This window comes from Carlito syrichta, unplaced genomic scaffold, assembly GCF_000164805.1.
Source record: "Carlito syrichta isolate Samal-C Ts95f unplaced genomic scaffold, Tarsius_syrichta-2.0.1 Scaffold314048, whole genome shotgun sequence".
NCBI classification, from domain to species: Eukaryota; Metazoa; Chordata; class Mammalia; order Primates; family Tarsiidae; genus Carlito; species Carlito syrichta.
The window spans coordinates 198,183-217,387 of record NW_007258144.1 but is presented as its reverse complement, the minus strand read 5'-3'; the positions used below and the strand labels follow the sequence as shown (position 1 = coordinate 217,387).

The 19,205-nt window shown below is 38.2% G+C and overlaps 2 protein-coding genes across 3 annotated transcripts in view; one reads left to right on the top strand and one right to left on the bottom strand.

Moving 5' to 3' along the window:
- Nucleotides 1-19,205, bottom strand: part of LOC103273442 (cytochrome c oxidase subunit 7A-related protein, mitochondrial) — a 73,778-nt gene that overhangs the window by 8,446 nt on the left and 46,127 nt on the right. The gene's annotated exons all lie outside the window — the stretch shown is intronic.
- EML4 (echinoderm microtubule associated protein like 4) overlaps nt 1-19,205 on the top strand; it is a 174,044-nt gene that overhangs the window by 136,947 nt on the left and 17,892 nt on the right. For both annotated transcript variants that reach the window (XM_008070872.2, XM_021718970.1), the window contains 6 exons: nt 892-1,026; nt 1,148-1,283; nt 7,833-7,984; nt 10,255-10,380; nt 10,466-10,597; nt 11,329-11,396. In XM_008070872.2, coding sequence (XP_008069063.1) covers nt 892-1,026; nt 1,148-1,283; nt 7,833-7,984; nt 10,255-10,380; nt 10,466-10,597; nt 11,329-11,396 — 749 coding nt within the window. The remainder of the gene's footprint in view (nt 1-891; nt 1,027-1,147; nt 1,284-7,832; nt 7,985-10,254; nt 10,381-10,465; nt 10,598-11,328; nt 11,397-19,205) is intronic.

Genomic DNA, 19,205 nt, shown 5'->3' with positions numbered 1-19,205 from the left:
GGTGAGACCTCATCTCTACAATAAATCAAAAACTTAGCCAGGCATGGTAGCGCGCACCTGTAGTTCCAGCTACTGGGAAGGCTGAGGCAGAAGGATAACTGGAGCCTAACAGGTCGAGGCTGCGTTGGCCGGGAGCGGCCACTGCACTCCAGTTTGGGCGACTGAGTGAGACTCCAACTCAAAAAAAAAAAAAAGAAATATTTTGTTGAATGGATGAATGGTCCATAATAATAGTACAAAGAGGCCATTCTCCGTGTAATCCCAGCACTTTGGGAGGCTGAAGCGAGTGGATTGCCTGAGCCGACGGGTTCAAGACCCGCCCGGGCAACTTGGCAAGACCTCATCTCTACAATAAGTCAAAAAATTGCTGGACGTGGTAGCGAGCGCCTGTAGTTCCAGCTCCTTGGATGGCTGAGGCAGAAGGATCGCCAGAGCCCTGCAGGTTGAGGCTACGGTGGCTCGGAGTGTGCCACTGCACTCCAGTCTGGGCGACAGAGTAAGACTCCAACTCAAAAAGAAAAATAGTACAAAGAAAGATAAGACTATTTTCTTTCATTAAAATGGCAGTGTCTTTAAGACAATGTACATTGCTCTTACCTTTGACAGTTGTAGTTTACTGAATGTGCACAAAATTAATCTAAAGTTATAATTCATATAAATCCTAGTCCAAAGTTTTTAAAAATAAATAGCATAAGGGATGACATAATATAAGTATATCAAATTTAAATTATTATTCTAAAAATCTGTTATTGACATTTTCAGGAAAATAGCTCTTGGAAGAAAAGGTATTTCCTCAAAAATTTCCCCTGTCTTTAATTGTCAGTAGCTATAATTGGTACTTGATGACGAAAAGGACATACATCGTCTAAAGCTTCATTTCTCTTTTTACAGACAACAAATGAAGTTGTTCTGGCTGTGGAGTTCCACCCAACAGATGCAAATACCATCATAACATGTGGTAAATCTCATATTTTTTTCTGGACCTGGAGTGGCAATTCACTAACAAGAAAACAAGGAATCTTTGGGGTAAGGATCAGAGCATTATAATTTCATTAGGTATATAATAAAACTTAAATTTTTTAAATTGATTAAGCATAACGTCATCATGCCAAAGAGAAAACTGAAAATTCTCCTTGTCTCGTTGTAGAAATATGACAAACCAAAATTTGTGCAGTGCTTAGCATTTTTGGGGAATGGAGATGTTCTTACTGGAGACTCGGGTGGAGTCATGCTTATATGGAGCAAAACTACTATAGAGCCCACACCTGGGAAAGGACCTAAAGGTACGGTATTCCATGTTAAACTCATTCCTTAGAGTTCCCATGTGCTCTTGCCGTCCCCTCTTGTCTCCAGACCAGGAGAGAAAGCTGCCATCACCAGACCTTTTGTTTTCAGTGTTTTTAATAATGTTCTTTTTAAAAATGAAATTATCTAGTTATTTATGAAGTATATGTAATCTGCATTTGACTGTATGGGACCCTTCCCTTTAGGAGGTTAGTATAAAATAGAGATGATACTAATATATGTTAATTTAAAAAGCATAAAGTCTCGCTGTCACTTGGGCTGGTTCTGGGATATCTGTGAGGGCAAAAGGCATAGATGTGTGGTAAAATGGGAGAGGGGAGACAAAGCAGTAAATTCATAGTTCTGTCGGTTTTTCCTTTTCTTTTTCTCACTGTGGCCCTTCTTTCCAGCCCTAGTAGAGGGCCTTGGCATTCATTCAGCTTTACTTCAAATGAATTTTCCTAAAAAGCACAGATATATTTTATTCTTAGGTTCCATTTGCATCCAAATATATAGGTCTGCTTTGCTCTTGTCTTTGGTAGATGAAAAAATTAGAGAAAGGGCATTGAAAATAAGCTTTCTTCAACCCCATTTTTTCCCTTACTATTTAAGATCAATCAAACTTTGAAAAAATGTCCAGGGTACCTTTTACTTCTTTCAAAGTAGAAGGTTATGAGAGAAAAATGGTAGACCCGGTTCTAAAACCACTAGGCCAGGAGCAGAGAGAGATTCTTTATCAGCAGCAACAGGGGTGATAACAGTAAAACTAGAACTAGCAACTGCTGCAGTGGCTCATGCCTATAACCCCAAGCACTTTGGAGGCCAAGGCAGGAGGATTGCTTGAGACCAGGAGTTCGAGACAGGCCTGGGCAACATAGCGAGACCTCATCGCTTAAAAAAAAGAAGAAGAAGAAGAAACAGTATAGAAATAGCAAGGTCAGTCAGTCCCTGAGAATTCACTACCCAAAAAAAAGAGCAAGGGGTGGGGGAACTGAGGTGATGGAGAACCAACCCGAGGTTCCTAAGCCATACCTCTGGGGGGGTCACAGAATAGCATGTTCTTCTTTCTCTTGTTCGTCCACCCTGAACACATCCAGATTGCTTCTTACCTCTCTCAAGTCCCTGCATCAGACCATGGAAATCACCCTAAGTGATTTATGAACAAAGGAATCCCTGTTCTGCTACTCAGAAAGACCCAATTTACATGTCTGTCTTCTGAAGTAAACTCCCGGGGCCAGCATAATGTCTGGCATTTGGTACTAGCTGTTTAAAAACTGTCAGACATTAAGGTAATGACTTTACTCTCACCTTTGGGTGTCAGTGTAGGAGGAAAAGGTGAGTAGTATTGATTAAGAATTATTTTCACTGAAATGTGGAATTTAAATTTAGCATTATAATTGTCAAGAAAATCACAAGGGTTTTTATATCATATATTTTTGGAGATATAGACAGATGTTCCTTGACTTAGAGTGGGGTTATGTCCTGATAAGTCGATATTAATGTTTTAATTAATGTTTTTCAAGTCTCTTCACTTGAATTTCTAAGCTTGACAGTTGAATTGAATTAGACATGTTCAGAAGATTAAAAAAACAAAAAACAAAACCTGAAATTGTAATACGATTGACCCTAACCTCAATCATTGGCTGTATATTCTTAGCCTCTTTCATTCAGTTTAGGTTCAGAATTTACACTTGAGAAGTATGGGAGTGGGTTGAAAGTTCTTAAGAAAAAAGGAAGTTACAATAGCAGTATTAACTACTTTTCCCATATAATTCTCTTTTTTTGTTGTTTTTTTTTTTTTTTTGAGTTGGAGTCTCACTCTGTCGCTCGACCTGCTGGGCTCCAGTGATCCTTCCGCCTCAGCCTTCCAAGTAGCCGGAATTACAGGCATGCACTACCACGCCCGGCTGATTTTTTGATTTATTGTAGAGGAGGTCTTGCTGCCCAGGTGGGTCTCGAACCCGCGGGCTCAGGCTATCCACTCACCTCAGCCTCCCAAAGGCATGGGATTATAGGCTGAGCCACCGAACCCGGCTTCTTTTCTTTTTCTTCTTGTTTTTTCCTTTCTTTTTTTGAGTTGGAGTCTCACTCTGTCTCCCAGGCTGGAGTGCAATGGCACACTTACAGCCACCCCAGTGTCAACCTACTGGCCTCCCGCAGTCCTTCTACCTCAGCCTTCCAAGTAGCCTGAACTACAGGCGCATACTACCATGCCTGGCTAATTTTTGATTTATTGTAGAGACAAGATCTCACCTAGTTACCCAGGCTGGTCTCGAACCTGCGGTCTCAGGCAGTTCACTCGCTTTGGCCTCCCAAAGTGCTGGAGTTATAGGTTGAGCCACTGATCCCAGCCATAGTTCTCTTTTCCTTTTTCTTTCCTGGGCACATTTGTTCAGTATCAGAAATGCCAAGAACGTTTTTTTCTCATAACTTCTACTTTGAAGGAAGGAAAAAAATATACATACATATTTTTTTGAGTCAGAGTCTCACTCACTCTGTCACCCAGGCTGGAGTGCAGTGGCACTATCATGGCTACCACAGCCTTGACCTCCTGGACTCAGGCAATCCTTCTGCCTCAGTCTTCCTAGTATCTTGGCCTAGTAGCTTAGCCTTGACCTCCTGGACTCAGGCAATCCTTCTGCCTCAGTCCTCCTAGTAGCTTGTCACCATGACCGGCTAATTTTTTTTTTAATTATTTATTGTAGATATGAAGTCTCACCATGTTGCCGAGACTGGTCTTGCACTCTTAGGATTCAGCAATCCTCTTGATTTGGCCTCCCAAAGTGCTGGGATTACAGGCATATGAACCACCATGCCCAGCCAGCATATTAAAACAGTGACTTCTAAATTGTTCACATTTTAACAGAGTTTGGGTATAAATGTACCCTTCATTAACCTTAATGTTTGTGTTCAGGTGGGGGCAGGAGAGGTTCAGAGGTTTTTATTTTGTTTTTTGTCTGAAAAATTTGTGGTTTAGCCTCTGTGCATAGAAAATTTACGCATGTACAAACAGGGAACAGGAAATCCAATCTTGCAAATTGCTGGGCACATGAAATGGCCTGCTGCATGACTGACCCTATTATGGGCAAAATTGCTAAGAATTTTGTTTCTTTATATTTGGAGTTTTCAGTTGGCTAGGAAGAATTTGGTGAGTACAGTGAAATAAACATGTAAGTCTAGATCATAGCAGATACCCAAAGTTTCCCTTTTTATTTCTTGTACAAAAATTTCAGTAGATGCAGTTTACATATTCCCAAGCATGACATTTTTGGGTGACAGAAGTATAATTTCACAGCTGACCCTTTTACTTGAGTAAAATAGGAGACAAACAAAAACTGTATTTTATGCTTTGTAACTTCCTTGCATATTTTCTTACTGCTTCCAAACCATTTTTTCTTAAATGCAAATTAACAGGAATCTTCAAAGTAGTCAGTATTTTCTATTTCTTAAGTGGGTATGAGGTATTTGTTACTTATTTCCAGCATATATGAAGCAGTTTAAAATGTTTCTTATGTGAAATAATTTGTAATCTTTTAAGTGGAAGAGTGGAAGTTGAGAGTATCTGTCACACTATTAAAAAGTTCATCTTTCTTAAATCTTTGTCAAGTTCCTTTAAGGAACTAAGAAACACTGCTGTTTTGCCTACTCTCCAAATAATCAACATGGGCACAGTTGCAAGAATGCAGCATACATTTCAAAGTCTCTCTAATATTTGATTCCATAGTTAAAGAGGCATGGAAAGCCTTCCAAACATTTTTATTTGGCAGGCAGTGTAAACTTGCTTTTTATGGAAACTTTAGAGTTGAGAAAAAAGGAGAGATTTGCAATTAAGTTTGAATGGACTTGGCCATATGAGTTAGCCTGGAGGTAGAGTAGGTTTTTTTAAAATTCAGAGATAATTATTTTTCTTGGCAGTATTTCAGACATTATGTGGCTTAAACTGGAATGTCAGAAATACAGGCCCATAAGAAAGAAATCTTTAGCTATAAGTTTGTTTTAGAGGTAAATATTGTATAAAGGAAACTCTGGTAATTTGTTTAAATTTGAATCACTGAAATTTTTTGCTAAATTGATATTAGGTCCTCCTTAGGAAGTTACTCTCTCAGGATGAGAAGAGGAGGGTGGGGATTCATGTCTCACTGAGTTGATCACTATGTAGAGTATTTTTGTTCCTGAAAAGCATTTTTTCTTTATTCTGTCATTCTGGGAAAATCTTAAGTGTTTAACAAGGTTTTTTGTTTTGTCATAGTTAGAAATATGGACGACTGAATTAACTGAAAAACTTTATTTCATTTTCTTACATTCTGATAGAGAACTGTGAAACTCTGCCCCTCTGCTTTTTGCAGTTTCTTTTATGGTGCTTTCAGGATACTCTTGCTAGTTTGACTATACATGGAGAAATAAGCTCAAAGTTTGCTTTTATTTGTTTTAAATATCTAAATAAAACCTCAGAAAACACACCTCTTAGATAGTCTTTCTCTCTTGGTCATATCAGAGCAGTGATAAATAACTGTCTAGCTATCCTACTGAGCACAGTTGTGTTGTTCAAAATTTAAAGTATTATTAGGTGAGGAATGTTGACGTGAGCGGAGGCAGTTGACCTGAATAGCAGGTTTGTTGGAGGTCTGCTCACCACTCTGCTGAATCGGGCAAGCCCTTTTTTTTCTCCCTGCCAAATATACCCTTCTATACCCATCTTTTCAGTGGTATTTTTACCATTGGCACTTTCATGCTGAAGTAGAGTAATTGATCAGTTGTAGGTGAATTTTTTTTTTTAGGATACCAAAGCCCTACACGTTAGTTAATTTTTAAAATATAATAGCAGCTCAAATAAATAAGTAAAAAAGGACAATCTCAATAACAGCTATATTGAGGTAAAATTCACATACCATAAAATTTACCTTTTTAAAGTGTGCAATTCAGCAGTTTTTAGTATATTCACAAAGTTATGCAGCTGTCACCACTTTTAACTTGGGAACATTTTCACTCCACCCCCCCCCCTCGCCAAAAGAACCCCTTGTACCATGAGCAGTCACTTCCTTTCCTCTCTCCTTAGTCCCTAGATAACCATTAATCTGCTTTTGGCCACTATGGATTGGCCTGTTCTGGACATTTCATGTAAGTGGTGTCATATAATATGTGGTCTTTTGTTTCTGGCTTCTTTCATTTAACATAATGTATTTAAGGTTCATCCATTTTGTAGCATGTATCAGTACCTCGTTCCTTTTTATGGTTGAATAATAGTCCATTGTATGGATAGACAACATGTTCTTATTAATCATCAATTAATGAACAATTTTAGAAAGTGTATAATCGTTAAACTTGTAATGTTTTCATTTTTCTAAGCGATATAAGGGCTATTGTTTGGCCTACTTTGGCCATACTAAAACAAGGCCGTTCCTTCCCTTGTTGAACCTAGTAACTAATTCTGCAAGGCATCATCTTCCAAGAAGCTTTACTCCTTATCCTCACCCTTAAAAAAGAGGATCTGATGTTGTTTTAAAAAGAAGGCAAAGTATAGTCAATTACTCTACATGGGTTTTACCTAAAATATATTTTATATACCTACTCAAAATATTTTTTTATATACCAACCTTGTCCTTCCTTGAGTACTTAGCAAAATGTGCTGTGGACTTATGAGAAAATTGGACTGTCTTTTAGACATCACATTGCTACATTTTTTAATCCATTTTTTGAATACCGAAATTCTTCTCTGCAAATTGGACAAAAATTCAGTACCCACATTTGTCCCAATCCTTTCCACAGCCACCCATATCTCAGTAGATAAAGGGGGCTAATCCTTGGCACAGCAAAAGACCTCAATATCAACTGCAGTTGTAAAGTGTTAAATATTATAACTGTTAGCACAACAGGAAACAAAGGTGTTTTTGTAAACTTAAAGGAACATTGAGGTAGGAGACTTGAGTCCTAGTCACAGTTTTGTTATTAGCTGACTACAGTTATGAACTGTTGGAGAGACTGCTGTGGTACCTCTCGTGTCCTCAGCTTTAAAATCAGAAGCCGGGCGTGGTAGCGCATGCCTGTAATTCCGGCTACTTGGAAGACTGAGGCGGAAGGATCGCCGGAGCACAACAGGTCGAGGCTGCGGTGGCCGGGAGTGGCCACTGCACTCCAGTCTGGGCGACAGAGTGAGACTCCAACTCAAAAAAAGAAGAAGAGTGTAACCTACCCTAACTGCTGTACAGGGTGATTATAAGAGACGGTCAAGTTCTGAGGCTAATACATATTGTATCCTCTGTTGTCCATGAAATTGTTACCACGATTTGGGTTCCCTTTTATTGTAAGAAAATATTTTGAAATATTTTCAGAGTAAATAAATATTGACATGAATGCAAAATATTGTGTTAAGTCTTAAGCTTCACTACCTGCCTGCAAAAGACTTGCTGAAAATAAGTTTTTAATATTGATTCATATGAATTTTCAGATTATTCACTCTGTAGTTCTGCTGAAATTTTCTTCCAGAAAGACACTAAAGTCTGATGAAAAGTGTTCTCACTAGTGTTTTTATTTTTCTCTCATCATATTAGGTATCTATCAAATCAGCAAACAAATCAAAGCTCATGATGGCAGTGTATTCACACTTTGTCAGATGAGAAATGGGATGTTATTAACTGGAGGAGGGAAGGACAGAAAAATAATCCTGTGGGATCATGATCTGAATCCTGAAAGAGAAATAGAGGTAAGAATGGAAATGGAACATAAAAATATAAAATCCTCTAAACTCATGTATTTGTCCCACATTAAGATAACTTACATCTCTCTGGGAAACTGCTATACATCTTAAAATTTAATCTCCTTCCCATAAAGGGGTTTCTTACTGCCTGTGAGATAACTTCATTTTTTAAAGAAAGAAAAGACCATTTGTTAAAATAACTTGAAAGAATTTCTTTAAAATGTTAGGCAGAATAATCTACCTGTTTATTTCTGAGACTTTTTTTAGTAACCCAAAAATATAACCACACAAACTTAAAATTAAACATTAGCTTACTGAATATTATATCTAAGTCTAGGATATACAAAATGACCAGTCTAATTTTAAAACTTAAAAACAGTCTGTTTGAAATAGCGGGCTTAATGATCATTGCTAATTCTGTATATGTGTCTGCCTCATGGCATGGACCAAATGTATTCACAACACCTGACAAGCATTATGTGCTCAGTGAAAATTTGCTAATTGAATTGAGATCTCAGGAAGTAAAATGGTTAAGGATAGTATTTTAAACTGGGTTCTGCGGCTCAGCCTGAAATCTCACGCCTTGGGAGACTGAGGTGAGTGGATTGCCTGAGCCCACGGGTTCGAGACTCACCTGGGCAACTTGGTGAGACCTCATCTCTACAATAAATTTTAAAAATTAGCCAGGCGTGGTAGCACATGCCTGTAGTTCCAGCTACTTGGAAGACTGAGGGGAAGGATCACCGGAGCCCAGCAGGTCAAGGCTGCAGTGGCCGGGAGCGGCCACTGCACTTCAGTCTGGGCGACAGAGTGAGACTCCAACTCAAAAAAACAAAAACAAAAAACAAAAAAAAGGATAGTATTTTAGATAAACAATTCTTAAGCAAGAGAAGTTCTCACAGAGTGTAATATTGCTTCTCTTTTTTTTGGTGATTTAATCTTCTAATTTATGCTTAGTGTTTTTTCTACACATACATGTTTTTCAGACAAAATACTGTCTAAAAAAGAAAACCCTGATAAAACTGCACTTGTGTTTTATTTCCAAGAAGATAGATAATGAGTTGCTTAATCACAACCTTAAGTTCATAGTGAAAATGCCACTTCCTTTACTATTTCTTTTCTTCACAGATAACTCATTTCCTTTGTTATCAAAAGCTATGCAATCTAGTTCACTCCCTCTTTTACCATTTCTAATGTAACTTGAATTACTCTTGAAATTCACTTCTTGGTATTTTTAGGAATAATTTTGGATTCCACTTTAAAAAGGAAAAAAATTGTATTATTTCAGAAAAAAATAGTTGTTTGGAATTATTATATTAATTAACATTCACAGGAACATAGTAGTACATTAAATGAAATTGATCTCCCAAGCAGTCTTGTTAGTTATAATACATTTTTAAATTGTTAAATTGTAATTGTACATATTTGTGGGGTACAATTTGATGCTTCAGCGCATATCTGTTGTGTAATGATCCAGTGTAGTGTCTGTCACCTCGTGCATTTATCATTTCTTTGTGGTGAGAATATTCTTTTTTTTTGTTTTTGAGTTGGAGTCTCACTCTGCCGCCCAGACTGGAGTACAGTGGCCGCTCCCGGCCACCGTAACCTTGACCTGCTGGGCTCCGGCAATCCTTCCGCCTCAGCCTTCCAAGTAGCTGGAACTACAGGCGCACGCTACCACGCCCGGCTAATTTTTTGATTTATTGTAGAGATGAGGTCTCACCAAGTTGCCCAGGAGGGTCTTGAACCCGCGGGCTCAGGCAATCCACTCACCTCAGCCTCCCAAAGTGCGGGATTACAGGCTGAGCCACTGAGCCCAGCTGAGAATATTCTTATATTTTGATTCTTATAACAATCGAGTAGGCAAGTCCTGTATTATTATCTTCCTCATATTACACATAAAGAAATGTTTCCTGGTCCAAGTGACTTACCCAAAGTAACATAACTAATAAGTAAAAAACTAGACCACATTTTTCATGTGATCTAATATAACTTATTTCTGTTTTCCTTACTCTTAATTCTTAACTCTTGAAATCATATAAATTAAAAATTTTAAGTTAGCTGAATGTTGACAAGAATGCATTGTATTATTTCTTTTGTGTAATAAAATGCAATTGAGCAAATAAATTGTTATGAAATTACCACATTATCTTCAAATTTGGTATTCTATTATTTTTTGCCCCATAATTGCTTACAACTATAAATGCCATATTTTAAATAGTGATTAATGCATATTATTATGTATATGGTGACTTTACAGATTCTTTTTCCCCTAGGTTCCTGATCAGTATGGTACAATTAGAGCTGTAGCAGAAGGAAAGGCAGATCAATTTTTAGTAGGCACATCACGAAACTTTATTTTACGGGGAACATTTAATGATGGCTTCCAAATAGAAGTGCAGGTAAGCTGTATGATATTAACTATTAACTGAATATTTTTGATGTTATCTTTTGATTCTTGTCACAATGGCTATCTTTCACTTTCAGGGTCATACAGATGAGCTTTGGGGTCTTGCCACACATCCCTTCAAAGATTTACTCTTGACATGTGCTCAGGACAGACAAGTGTGCATGTGGAACTCAGCGGAACATAGGCTGGAGTGGACCAGGCTTGTAGATGTGAGTAAAACAAGATGTGGTTAATAATCTTCCCACAGAAACTCCTCACTGGCAATCGGGAGCAGCAAAGGAGAAAGGACTAAGCATTGGCTCAAATCAAGTGTTTATATATGTTTGAGTAAAGGGGCTGGGAGCAAGAGAGGAGTATTTAATCTCAAAGTATAACATGAACTCATTTTAAAGATACAACTTAGCAGAGTAGAAGCTCAATTTTTCTATCAGTCTCAGTAGAAAAAATCATCAAGATTTTTGCACGTATTTATGAAGCATTAATTATTATGGAAATATTTGGGCCTTGAGTGGTGTTGCAGTTGGATTCAGTAAGTGCTGCTCACTAACAGACTCTCTACTATCTTCTTTTTGAGTGGTCTCTTACTGTATTTTCTCCCTATCCCACCCAGATATCCACCTTTTCTAGCCCAAAAGGTGTATGCAAGATCTTTGCAGAATTTAAAGACCTGTACAAATGTTTGTTATGTTCCTTAATGTCCCACCACCTCACCACAAGCTGGCTGTCCTTGTCCCTCACCACTCTGCCAGCTTATCCGCTTTGTGCTCTGAAATTCCTTCTCTCATATCCATGTGGTATTTCTCATTGGCCACAATAAAGTTGATCAGAATTCCATGTTTATGTGAAACAAGTTGTTTTCAAATGTGTTTTTGCCACTGTCCCCATAGATCTAGGGAGACTTTCTTACGAACTCCCCAACAGCTGTCTGTCTCTCTTCTAGGAACCAGGACACTGTGCAGATTTTCATCCAAGTGGCACAGTGGTGGCCATAGGAACGCACTCAGGCAGGTAGGGTCTTTAAGTGAGCTGAGTAATCTGAAATGGTGGGATGTTTAAACCGTTATTCAGGAATGTTCTCAATCTAATCTGACGAATTAAGCTCTTAAGTGGCACACTGATATGCTTGTTGCTCTTATCTGTTATATGTACTCCTTTAATCATTCAGTAATTACTGAGCACCTACCATTTGCTGCATACTATTGGGCATTTAAGATACATCAGAGAACAAAACAAAAATCCATGCCCTGTGGAGTCCACATTTTAGTGTGTAGTAGGAGTGAAAGCAGAATAAAAACTGAACATAACTAATTGTGTTAGAAAATGTTAAGAGGGCTGGGTGCGGTGGCTCACGCCTTTATAATTCCAGCACGTTGGGTGGCCAAGGTGAGAGGAGTGCCTGAGCCCATGGATTTGAGACCAGCCTGGGCAACTTGGCAGGACCTCATCTCTACAATAAATACAAAAACTAGCCAGGTGCATTCCTGTAGTTCCAGCTACTGGGAAGGCTGAGGCGAAAGGATCACCTGAGCCCAGCAGGTTGAGGTTGCGGTAGCCGGGAGCGTGCCACTGTCCTCCAGTCTGGGTGACAGAGTGAGATGCCAACTAAAAAAAAAAGAAAATGTTAAGAGCCATCTGAGGGGAGGGAGAGTAGGGACTAGGATTGGGAGGGAATGCAGTTGCAAAAGGTTAAATAGGGTGGTCAGGATAGGCTTCATTGGGAAGGGGATAGGTAGCAGACTTGACTTTGCTTGTGAAATTAGAAGTATCTGAAAATTTCTATCCTCGTTACCTTTTATGCAGGGAAGGGGTTTAATGCTATTATAATCCAGTTGACATTGATAAATTGTGCTGTAGCTTTTGCCATCCTGTCTTTTTTTAATGCTACAGATACATAATAAAGGCATATTTCCCAAGACCATTAATGACCTTATCTTGCAAACCATATAGAGTACCTTTCCAAGGTTATTAAGTAACTAACATTTTATATTTTAATTGACTCCTATTTATTGATTCTGCTGGTAGGTAGAACATCATAAATAACAATATAAATAACATCATCATAAATAACTATTTTTTATAAGGAAGCAGAGGAAAAATATGAAATCAGCTTTCCCAAAATATGAACCCATTAAGAAAAATGTGGAGTGCTGATTTTTAATGGGATGAGACCATTATGGCCACACTTATATAAATATCATTTTCTGTTTGACTTAAATATTTATGATCAATCAATTTTTAAATCCAACTAAATGTAGTGATTTAGAGCAGCGGTCCCCAACTTTTTTGGCATCTGGTTTCCTGGAAGACAGCTTTTCCACAGATGGAGAGTGGAGGGGAGGAGATCGTCAAGCATTAGAGCGCAACCTACATCCCTCATGTTTGCATTTCACAGTAGGGTTCGCACTCCCGAGAATCTCACGCCACAGCTGATCTGACAGGAGACGGAGCTCCACTTGCCTGCTGCTCACCTCCTGTTGTGTGGCCCAGTTCCTTAACAGGCCATGAACCTGTACTGGTCCACAACCTGGGGGTTGGGGACCCCTGATTTAGTTTTTTTGTAGAAAGTTTTTCCTTCTGTCTGTCAGATACAAATTAACATCCTGCAACTGAAAATATTCCCATTTCTTTTCATATGTAGTGCTGCAAAATTTTTCAAAACCGTAGAAAACCAAATCTTTAAAATAAAAATAATTGAATTATGTAGCTAGAGATCATATTTTGACTGAAATCATTGAATTTTAGAATTAAGCTGCCTGGGAGAGCAATTGGTGATAACTTGCAAATATAGAAGGCTTTACTGTCTCAGATTTTCCCCAAAACACATGTCAGTAATAGATTATTATGGAGTTTAAAAGCACTTAGACTTGGACCAAATAGAAAGATGTATAACACTTTGTAGGATTTGAAGGCAATTATTTTCTTTTTTAACAACAACAACAACAACAAAAACTTGGTCTTAAGCACATAGGAAACCACCTGAACTGTCATGCTTACTTGGTTTTCAGAAAATCACAAAGGATTTCATTTCATATCTGTATTTTTGGCAGCTAAACAGGTAATCCCAAATGCTAAAGTCATTGAAATAATAAAAGTAAGAGATACCATTTATTTGGTATCTGATGACAGACCTTGTGCTAAATTCTGTTTATATTTTACTTTTAATCTTCACAAGAGCACAACAAAGCATTTAACATTGCCATCACAGATAAGAACCCAAACCCATAGAGTTTCAATCACTTGTGGCTGAGCTGAGATCTGAATTCAGGTTCTGTATGGTTCCAGAGCTTGTCTCTTTCCTCTAATCTGATAATACTCTGAGACGTTCTTGTGGTGTTTATAGCATTACTTAGAAATATGTGAGGAAGGTTTATCTTTGATGATTAAATCACTGGCAGACATGTTTTAAAAGAATATTCTGTATGCACAGGGAGTTAAACACTAAATGAAGTATAATCATGAAGACATACTAATTGGATGGATGGAGGGGAGAGAGAGAGAGAGAGTGTGTGTGTGTAATATACATACATACATAACTCCAATTTTTCCTTAAAAATTGGTCTGACTAAAACTTACTGAAATTACTTTTTAACATTCACATAACTGTGAAGTCATCATTGACAAGCTTAAAATGGAAAGTCACTCGATTTAAGTGTCATAAGCTCACATTAAGCCATTTCTTTCCAGTTGAAAATGGTAGTAGAAAACACTTTAAAAGTAAGAGTGATGTGATAAGTAAAAGGGGTATTCAATCCATTGTGGTGTGGAGGTGGGAATTGCTTAAAATCTAAGGAGTTGTAGCTATCAATGTTCAATCTGTACATAACTCCTGTCTTTGGTTTCATATCTGGTTAAGTTCTATTGATCCTTGGGGAACTTTCTCATTTGTTTTTATCTTTGCCTTGGATCTGTGATGACCTGACTAACCGTCTAAAACTGAAAATGCTTAAAGTAGCCATTCAGATTATTATCACTAACTCTAAGACTGAAAAAGTCACACTTAGGACTTTTTTTTTTTTTTTTAGTAGAATGTGGCACTTATTCAAATTGTGAGTAATCTGTAAAAAGTATAAAGATGTCTTCATGTCCAGATCTAGATAGCTGCTTCTTCATGTAACTAAAGAGAAAGCACAAATGTAAATATAAATTGTCACAATTATAAGTACAGTTACCATTTTAAAAGAATGAATTACTAATGTGATTTTTTTTTTTTTTTTTGAGTTGGAGTCTCACTCTGTTGCCCAGGCTAGAGTGCAGTGGCACGCTCATGGCCACCCCAGCGTCAACCTGCTGGGCTCCGACGATCCTTCTGCCTCAACCTTTCAAGTAGCTGGAACTACAGGCGTGTGCTACCACGTCGGGCTAATTTTTTTGTTTTTTATTATTAATTGTAGAGACGAGATCTCGCCAAGTTGCCAGGACCGGATACAGTCTCTTATCAGATAAATCGTTTGCAGATGTTTCTCATTCCAAGGGTTGTCTTTTCATTTTCTTGATGTCATTTTTTTGTGAGTTTTTTGTTTTTTGTTTTTTTGAGTTGGAGTCTGACTCTGTCGCCCAGGTTGGAGTGCGGTGGCATGCCCACGGCCACCCCAGCGTCAACCTGCTGGGCTCAAGTGATCCTTCCGCTTCAACCATCCAAGAAGCTGGAACTACTGGCACGTGCTACCATGCCTGGCTAATTTTTTTGATTTATTGTAGAGATGAGGTTTCTCCAAGTTGCCCAGGCTGTTCTCGAACCCATGGGCTCAAGCAGTCCTCTCACCTCAGCCTCCCAAAGTGCTGGGATTACAGGCTTGAGCCACAATACCTGGCCACTCTTGATGTTAATAGCACAAAAGTTTTAAATTTTGATGTAGTCCAGTTTATTCTTTCTCTGTTTCTTGGTCATAAATATTTATTCCTGTGTTTTCTTCTAAGAATTGTATAGTTTTAACTCTTACCTTTGGGTCTCTGATTTCTCTTGAGCTAATCTTTGTACATGGTATGACCCGGAAGGTATCCAACTTCATTATATATGTGAACATCCAGTTGTTATAGCACCATTTGTTGAAAAAAACTTTTCTTTCCCCCATTGAATGCTGTTGACACTTTTGTTGAAAATCATTTGGTCATAGATGAATGTGGTTTCTCTCTGGACTCTTGGTTCTGTTCCCTTGATCTGTATGTCTGTCCTCATACCAATGTCATAGTCTTGATTATTATAGCTTTGCAGTAAGTTTTAAAATAGGGAAGTATGAGTCTTCCAGCTTTGGTTTTTTGTTTTGTTTTTTTACTCTCTAAGATTGGTTTGGCTTTTCAGGATCCCTTAAATTTCTACATGAATTTTAAGACCAGATTGTCAGTTTCTACAGAGAAGCCAACTAGCGTCTTAATAGGGATTGGTCTTTTCTCTGTACATCAGTTTGGGGAATGTTGCCATGTTAACAATATCAACCCTTCCAATTTATGAACATAGAATGTCTTTCCATTTATTTAGATTTTCTTTCGTTTCTTTCAACAGTGTTTTTAGGGTATGAGTCTTGCACTTTTAAATGAATTGTTTTCTTAATTTCATTTTTGGAATTTTCATTGCCTGACTCTTGTATCTTGATCTTATATCCTGCAACTTTGCTGAACCTGTTTCTTAGTTCTAAAATTTTTTTCTGGATTTCTTAGGATTTTCTACATACAAGATCATATTATCTGAAGATGGAGATAGTTTTCTTTCTTTCCAGTTGGGATGACTTTTTGTCTCTTTTTCTTGCCTAATTATCCTGACTAGAACCCTCTAGTACAATGTTGAATAGATGTGGCAAGAGTGGACAAACACCCTTATTCTGTTCTCAGTCTTAAAGGGAAAGCATTTTTCCTTTCACCATTGAATATAATCTTGGTTGCAAGTTTTTCATAGATACCCTTTATCATGTTGAGAAAATTTTCTTCTTAGGTTGTTGAGTATTTTTAATCATGGAGGTATATTGAATTGTGTCAAATGCCTTTTCTGGTGTGTTGAGATACTTAAATGGCTTTTATTCTTTATTACTATTAGTATTACATTAGTATTAATTAGTATTACATTAACTGAACTTCAGATATTAAATCAACCTTGCACTCCTGGGATAAATCCCACTTGGTCATGGTATATAATTCTTATTATATGCTGTTAGATTCAGTTTGCTAATATTTTGTCAAGGATTTTTATATCTGTAGTCATAAGGGATATTGGTCTTTAGTTTTCTTATGATTTATTTGTCTGGTTTTGGTTTCAGGGTAATACAGGCACTAAGGACTTTAATAAGGCTGGTATCTCCTAAACTTTAAAACATACAAATGGATTAAAAATTAGTATATACTAGTAGTTGTTAGTCATTAGTTACCAAAATCTTAGATATATTGAACCAATCACTATAAACCACTTAATTAATAAATTAATAGTATGCCTGATTTTCAAATATTACAGTTACTCTTTGTTTTGTTTTGTTTTTTGAGTCAGAGTCTCACTCTTATCTCAAGCCTGTAATCTCAGCACTTTGGGAGGCTGAGGTGAGAGAATTGCCTGAGACCAGGGGTTCGAGACCAGCCTCGGCAACTTGGCAAGACCTTGTCTCTACAGTAAATAAATAAGAATTAGCCAGCTGTGGTAGTGTGTGCCTGTAGTTCCGGCTACTTGGAAGGCTGAGATGGAAGGATTGCCTGAGCCCAGCTGGTCAAGACTGCGGTGGCTGTGAGCATGTCACTGCACTCCAGCCTGGGCAACAAAGTGAGATTCCAACTAAAAAAAAAAAAGATTGGGGTTTCTTAAAGGTAAAATTCTTCATAAGGTTTATAATACATATAAGCCTATACCATTATGAATTTGGAAGTTTGTAATCTCTGAATTACTGGTTAAAATACATTCTACTTTGTTTTTCCAAGACTCCAATTAATCATCCTTAAACCAGTTTATCAAAAGTCATTTAATCTTTATACTACCTTCAGACCTCAGAAAAATTACAGATATACAGGTTGAGTATCCCTTATCCGAAATACTTGGGGCCAGAATTGTTTGTGATTTCAGATTCTTTCAGATTTTGGAATATTTGTGTTATACCTACCAGGAGAGCATTTCCTTTGAGTATCATGTTGGTACTCAAAAAGTTTCAGATGTTATTAGATTCCAGATTTTCAGTTAGGAATACTCAACCTGAGTATTCTGAGCCTAAGCAACCATTTCATTGGGATGTCGCATCTATATTAACTCAAGCAAAATTATCCGGACAGTTTACACAGTACTTACTCAGGTCTTGGCTGGAACAGTTCTGTTTCCAGACCAACATACAGTATTTAAGGAAGGAGTTTTTGCTGTGGTAATTTTATAGTTGGTAATGGAGGCGAGACACCCTGAATTAGAGAAGCCAATAGGCTTGAAGGCAGGGGGAGATAAAAAACAAAGGCTAAGGTTGAAAAATGTTTCAGGGAAAGAAATCCACAGAATTGAGTCAGTATATAAAACATACTGTATATACAGTGTAAGGACAGAAACAGAGGGAAGGGGAGTGGACAGACTGAGAGGAGTCAAAGAAGACCCTGATGTTTCCAGTCTGCAGTGATAGTGCTAGCCTTAACAAGGAAATGAGCCTGGTGAGTAGGTAAAGAATTTAACTTAGCCGGGCTCGGTGGCTCAGCCTGTAATCCTGCACCTTTGGGAGGCTGAGGTGAGTGGATTGTCTGAGCCCGCGGGTTCGAGACCCGCCTGGGCAACTTGGCGAGACCTCATCTCTACAATAAATCAAAAATGAGCTGGGCGTGGTAGCGCGCACCTGTAATTCCAGCTACTTGGAAGGCTGGGGCGGAAGGATCGCTGGAGTCCAGCGGGTAGAGGCTGCGGTGGCCGGTAGCGGCCACTGCACTCCAGTCTGGGCAACGGAGTGAAACTCCAACTCAAAAAAAAAAAAAAGAATTTAACTTAGTTTTTCACTTAGAATTGTCGAACTCTAGACATGGAAAGACTAAAGTAATCCATCTCAACTCATCAGTTTTTGTGGTGGCTACAACCTTCGGCAAGCCAACGATGGAGCCAAAATACTGTTATCAAATTCTAGCCAGATACTGTTGACTATAAGGGTTCGCGCTTAAGCAATGCCCCTTCTATTTAAAAGGGAGATGTCAAAGACATGTTAATGTCAGCTGAGACTTCTTTGACATAAATAAGAGGAAACTTCTTTAAAAGAGAATAAATTCTTCCCTATGTAATTTGGTGTTATTTAATGTGGCCTGTGGGTACTCCTGAGCTCATTTCCAAGGGTGCACAGTGTCTTTGACCTCTAGTATGTTCTGCCTTGTAACTCCAGTTCTGAGTCTGTCTTCAAATACTGATTGACCGCCTACAATGTGCAAAGCTTTGTAGTAGATACTGTGAGTGGCACGAAGAAATATAAGACATGGTCCCTACTCCAAGTAGATCATAATCTAATTAAACTATAACTTAATTAAATGCTACATAAAAAGATAAAGACTACCTCATATTAGTAGTTTACTATTACTTAAATAAATAGAGACTGCTACTTGGAGGTCAACAGAAAGTACTTTGAGCCTGAGTGGTCAAAGAAAGCTTCACAGAGGAGGGCTTGAATCCTGAAGAGGCAGGAGAGTGAGGAGCTCTTATCAAGTAGGAGGAATGGATTAAGAAATTGCAGGAAACTCCGTGCATTAGCATGTGGACCAGACTAGAACATGGCTAAAGGCTTCTTGGTGCCTTAACAGTGGAATCCAAACATGTTAGCATTGCCTTAAAGGTCTTACCCAAGCCAGGCTCGGTGGCTCAGCCTGTAATTCCGCGCTTTGGGAGGCTGAGGTGAG